Source organism: Gossypium raimondii, chromosome 1 (genome assembly GCF_025698545.1).
Source record: "Gossypium raimondii isolate GPD5lz chromosome 1, ASM2569854v1, whole genome shotgun sequence".
NCBI lineage: Eukaryota > Viridiplantae > Streptophyta > Magnoliopsida > Malvales > Malvaceae > Gossypium > Gossypium raimondii.
The window spans coordinates 44,965,930-44,971,855 of NC_068565.1; the positions used below are offsets into that span (position 1 = coordinate 44,965,930).

At 33.2% G+C, this 5,926-nt stretch overlaps 1 protein-coding gene across 3 annotated transcripts; it reads left to right on the top strand.

Moving 5' to 3' along the window:
- Positions 1 to 2,822: 2,822 nt before the first annotated feature.
- Positions 2,823 to 5,083, top strand: LOC105786005 (endonuclease 2). Of its 3 annotated transcripts, none has more exons than XM_012612233.2 (9): positions 2,830 to 3,027; positions 3,118 to 3,289; positions 3,887 to 3,994; positions 4,073 to 4,128; positions 4,203 to 4,286; positions 4,360 to 4,452; positions 4,536 to 4,603; positions 4,665 to 4,738; positions 4,814 to 5,083. In XM_012612233.2, the coding sequence occupies exons 1-9, from the start codon at positions 2,911 to 2,913 to the stop codon at positions 4,906 to 4,908; spliced, it is 867 nt and encodes a 288-aa protein (XP_012467687.1). In that variant the 5' UTR covers positions 2,830 to 2,910; the 3' UTR covers positions 4,909 to 5,083. The 3 variants fall into 3 exon arrangements, with proteins under 3 accessions (XP_052490229.1, XP_012467687.1, XP_012467688.1); XM_012612234.2 differs by having other exon boundaries at positions 2,832 to 3,027; positions 4,679 to 4,738; XM_052634269.1 differs by having other exon boundaries at positions 2,823 to 3,027; positions 3,887 to 4,128.
- Positions 5,084 to 5,926: the final 843 nt, after the last annotated feature.

Consider the following 5,926-nt stretch of genomic DNA (forward strand, 5'->3'; position numbering starts at 1 on the left):
AATATAAATAATATATATGAACATGTTTAAAAGAAAACTTAACATCAATAATTAATAAACCAATAATATATAGATTAAGCATAATTTAATATCAATAATATTATACAAAATATTTACAAAAAATGAATTAAAAGAAAAATAAAAGATAATATATATATATATATATAAACATATCAGATTTACATAAAAAATATAAAAATATGTTAAATTTAAATAATGATACATAGTGAATTTTAAATAAGAATACATATAAAACTTAAAATAATAATAAGAAAGAAACTCAATCATTAAATTAAATTTAAGATTAAATATATAAAAATAAAATAATATACGTTTTTTTTTAAAAATAAAAATAAAAAGCATTAAACAGAATTAGTAAGGATCAAATTAGATTTTAAATAGAATTAAAGGGAAAATATCAAAAATAGAATAAAATAGCGGGTCAAAGCGTGACGTGCGGATAACATGGGGACCAAATGGGAAATATTTCTCGTACCCCAAAACGCAACGTCTTTGCATGGACCAAATCGGAATGAACACAAAAATGCACTGCCAAATTTAGACGAAATATAAAAATTTATTTGAATGCATCATAAAAAGTGAGGGGCTAAGTGCGCAAGAATCCCATCAGACCCAAAAAGCGCGGATTCTTCCCTTGGGTCAGGTCACCGCGCAGGTCGAGGGCAATCAGACGACGTCGTTCTAGCATTCACAGGCTTCAATTTGAACGGTGCCGTTTTTGAAAACATTTTTAGACCTAAAAAAAACCTAAACCTAAATCTAAATGTTTCATTTGAAACTGTAGAGGAAAGGTGAACGCCACCTCCATTTTTCCCCATTCTCTGCCGTTTCAAATCTCAGGCCTCCGCCTATTCAACTTCGATTCGCCCAGAGGAGAAGAAGGCTTCATCGGCGCACCCACGAAGGTAAACACCTTCTCCTTTCCTCTCTTTATTTTCTCTTTTGGCAAATAAGAAATATAACAGACTAATCTTGAAGAAAACAGAAAAGAAAGAAGAAATCGAGGAAAAATAAATTTCAGATCACCTTTAAAAACTGTTTTTTTTATTGCTTTTCTTTCAAAGATTTGATACAATATTCGTGTCTGTAACCCCCCACACAGATTTCAATCGGCCCTCTTTATAGCCAAACCAAGAAAAAAAAGAAAAAAAATCAAATTTTCTCTATTTGTTTACATTTTCCTTCCTATTTACTGCTAGTATTTGCTGTCAAATTGTTTCCCCTTTCTTTGCTGTTGCTATCTGTTTTGCTGCTTGTTTGTTTGTCCTTCTTGCAGGTACAGCGTACGGAGGGTGGACGTGGCATGTGGAGGCGTCGCGTGCGTGCGAGGGAGAGCAGAGAGGTGTTACTGCTGCGGCGCTGGGAGCCGAATGTTGCTAGGGTTTCAGTCTCAGTTAGGCTAGGTGTTGGGCCTCTGTAATCGAGCTAGGGTTTAGATTAGTGGGCTAAGTGTTGTAACTGGATTAAGCTATTTTGGGCTATAAATTTTTTATTTTTTTATTTTTTGACTTTGTAATATGGACTTTGAATTCTCAATTTTAGGGCCCGGGCTAAAATGGGTCATTACAATTTGGATCTAGGTTGAAGCTTACTTTTAGTATTGGCTCAAATCCAATGTAACACGAGCAGCCAAGTCTTTTTTTTATATATATATATTTATATGTAATTAAAGCCTTTTCCAAATAGCTTTTTTGTAGGGAGATTCATTTTGGAGGGAACCGTTTGGTTGTTTCAACAATGTGATGTTGTCGTTTTTTGGGAAGAGCAACTTATTATGGAGTATACAGTCGGAGATAAAAATGCTTTATACCTTTGTAAAACAAATTTAGAGAATGACGAAGAAGAAAAGAACAAATTTTGAGTCAATTTGTAATATTCATTACTCAACAAACTAGCTATACACACTACAGTTTATCCAAAGAGAAAAGAAGATAATAATAATAATAATAAAACCTAATCCCTACAAATTTGCTATGTAATTTATGGAAACCCCATAAATAAGCTATTTACAATTCTATAGATCTTCTCTAGCACTCTCCTCAAGCTGGAGCATAAATATTGAAGGACATTTAAATCTAACCCGATGATTTATTTTTTTATAGTGATTTGGTTGAATAATGTATTAATGCTTAAAACAAATTGATTTTTAATGATAAAATTTTGTTACCATGCCATAATTAACCTTAGAATCTTATCATTCCATAAAATCCAATTATAGATACCTCCAAATAGTAATCGACAGATGAGCAAGTCTGATTTCTTTCCTTTTCAAGTTCCCTTGCCTTTCCAACCAGATTACTCAAGGTGTTGGGGAAAATATTATTGGTTTCCATTTATGAATTACCTGGTTTAGGATGTGTTTAGATGGACGATTGGGTACGGTGCAGTGCGGTTAATTTATTTTTTGTCTCACGTTACAGTATTTGATCCCACCGCCACCGCTGTTTTTACACTTCTAGATATTCTTAATTTAATTCCCTCTATAATTATAATTTCGTATCAACGAACAGGTAATTGGAAAAAGAAGTTCCACCTAAATAGGGTTATGTTCAAACACCTAATTTTATACCAAAAGAAAAATATCAAAATGAACAAATATAGCCTTGAAGTTAGGCATTATAATTAAAAGTAAAAGGGCATAAGTCAACAATCAATGTGAACAGGTGTGGACGTATTTTCAGTATATTCCGAAACTGACAACTAATTTGTCACAAATGAATGTAAAACAATAACACAAGACATTAAAACAAAAAATATCTTGATTGATGCATAGCACCATAGAAAAAGTTGGGTTCTTTCATACGTTTCACACCAAATCCGTTCCCTTTTATAGGCCAGCTATAGCTAGTTATAAAGGCACACTGTTGAGAGTTGTGTAAGAGAGTGAAAATGGGTGAGTGTAGAATGCAGAAGATGTTAGCTTTCTTGTCCCTTATGCTTGTTACGCTTCCACCAATATATGGTTGGGGAACTGATGGCCATTCCATAATTTGTAAAATTGCTCAGGTTTTGATGTCATATATATAGTCTGTTTATTTTGTGTGTGTGTGTGGTTACTGCTAAAAAGACTAAAAATCATATTTGTTTGTGTGATAGACTCGGTTGAGCGAAGAAGCAGCAGATGCCGTAAAGCAATTGTTGCCAAAATGGGCGGAAGATGATCTAGGGAGTGTGTGTTCATGGGCGGATCAAGTGAAGTTCCGTTACCGATGGTCATCACCTCTTCATTTCATTAATACCCCTGAGGCTTGCTCTTACCAGTACAAAAGTAAGTCTCTACTGCTTTTGGGTTTCATAGATTGACAACAGAGAAGCTGGATTGGGAAATATCAGTAATTGTTGCCTGGAAAAAGGCTACCCCAACGTGTCAGTGTTAGTGCCAGTTCTTCTCATACAACACATTAATGTCTCTTCTTCGAAAAAGGTTTACAAATGGGGGATACGTTTGAACTTGACTGGTTTGGACGGCAACCCTGGAATTTTTTTTAAAAATTTCTTAGCCAATAATTTGGGTTGCTTTTTCAAAAAAAAAAAAGTTCAATTTTACTTTATAATATTTAAACAGGGGAGGGATTGAAATCGACCGAATTGGTTGAATTTAAATTCGGTCGAGGGTAACAGTTCAGTGATTAGATTTGTAGATTAGTAAGATCAGTTGAGTTAAAAATTGGTTAAACTATTAAACCTATTTTCTCTATTTTAATTTTTTATGAATATTTAATAATTTATTTAACCAAACTGATGATTTGATTGATTCGACTATCGATCCAATTTTAAAATACACAAATTATTATTACTTGTCGGTGGGTAGTTGAATCTTGCAAGACAGTCCAATTTTAATGTTATCAACTAATTTAATCTTCAGGGGATTGCAAAGATGAAGATGGAGAAGCAGGTAGGTGTGTAGCCGGGGCAATTAACAATTACACTTCTCAACTTCTCACCTACAATTCTGCCGCAGATAAAGCTGAGTGTATGTTCTCCACTTACCCCTTTTCTTTTCTTTTTGCTGTAAACATTTGGTTTTTGGTGACGGTTCAAAAACTCTCAGATAACCTTACGGAATCACTTCTTTTCCTTGTTCATTTTATGGGAGACATCCATCAGGTAATCCATTTTGATACAAATTTTAAGTTCCACAAAAAATAAATTAAATACATAATAACGATGTCCATGTCCAGCCTTTGCACGTAGGGTTTGCATCAGACAAAGGAGGCAACACAATCGATGTCCATTGGTATAAAACAAAGCAAGTTCTTCACCATGTAAGCCTGACTTTATTTATAACTTGTTCATTGGCTCGACATGTGATATGCATTAATGCCAAAGATTTTACAGGTTTGGGACACCAATATAATTGAGACAGCTGAAGAGAGATTTTATAATTCAAATGTAGATGGCATGGTTGATGCAATTCAACAGAACATTACGGTATTTTTCTAATCCATTTTTCCACAAAGCTTTATATTTTATTATAAAATTCATCCATTTGTATTTGATGACTGTGAAACCAGAATGAATGGGCAGATCAAGTTAAAAGATGGGAGACCTGTAGTTTAAATAAGACAGCATGCCCTGATATGTATGTTTCTCAAGCCTTTTAACAATTTGGTGTTATATATGAAATAATATGTTATTGGCAGATATGCATCTGAAGGTATCAAAGCAGCCTGTGATTGGGCATATAAAGGTGTGAAAGAAGAGTCTGTACTTGAAGGTAAACTTCATGTTAATTTCTGAGATTAGACATTGTTTATTTGAGAATAGAAATATGAGGTGGTGGTTTTTGCAGATGATTATTTTGTGTCGCGATTACCAATTATTTACTGGAGGTTAGCAGAAGGGGGCGTTCGATTGGCAGCAACTCTCAATCGTATTTTTGGATGAAAAAGTTGCCCATAACCGATACTTTTAATAAAAATTTAGCTTTTAATTATTTGAGCTGGGTTGGTTTGCTTAATTACAGCCCTATCAAACTACTACCATATTATACATATAATTAATTCAAAAGTGACGAATATAAACAAATAAAATCAAATAATTCTAAAGATGTTGGTAATTAGTCAATCTCATACAGCGGAAGCATCTTTAAAAGAGGTATACAGAGTCATATTATATGAATATTAGTCCCTATTTTGACTCTTACGTAGAAAATCACGATAACCGGAATACAACAATGTAGTGACCAAGCTCTAACATATGCAACAAATCTGTTTCTGAAAGAGAATATTCTTCCAAAGAAGCATTTTTATTCCTGTTCTTTCTCATTTCGTTTTGAATCCACTTATATCTTCCAACCTAAAAATTAAAATTAATAGATAAATCAACTGATGAACAACAACAGCTGTCAAAGATATGATAAAATTTCAGAAAAAATTTAGAGAGCTGCCATGAATAAAAATCTTGGTAATTAGTGTTGGAGTGGATACAAAATTTTCAATTAGGATTGGGTGATTGATTGTAAGGCTCCATACTCGAGTTTCGATTTAAGTGTTTTCTCACATTACATTGTTAAAGCAATTTAAGTTACTATAACATAAATTCATTCAATTTAATCATCAAAATAATTCATATGCATGCATTTATACACTTATTGATTTCACTTCATCAACTTACGGGATTATGTGAGTTAATTTCAGAGTTAGGGTTCGAATCCAAACTTAAATGTCAAATTTTAAATTTATGTTTCAAGACATGAATTCCCATGTCTCACTAGGTCTCGAGACCAACCTCCTCTACTTTTTCTATTTTTGCTTCAATATTTGAATGTCTCAAGATAAAAGGTTCATGTCTCAACACTTTGTCGAGGTACCGCAAGACCAAAGAGATCGAATGGAAGGGTACATAGACAAGTAAATCCCTTATGGCACTCGTAGACTATTCAAGAATTTCACATTTCATTTAT

Excerpts from the sequence above, each read along its gene's own strand:
- LOC105786005 (XM_052634269.1), top strand. The coding sequence starts at position 2,911 with ATGGGTGAGTGTAGAATGCAGAAGATGTTAGCTTTCTTGTCCCTTATG. Across the intron at positions 3,028-3,117 it reads TAATTTGTAAAATTGCTCAG|ACTCGGTTGAGCGAAGAAGC; the intron begins GTTTTGATGTCA and ends TTTGTGTGATAG. Across the intron at positions 3,290-3,886 it reads TTGCTCTTACCAGTACAAAA|GGGATTGCAAAGATGAAGAT; the intron begins GTAAGTCTCTAC and ends TTTAATCTTCAG.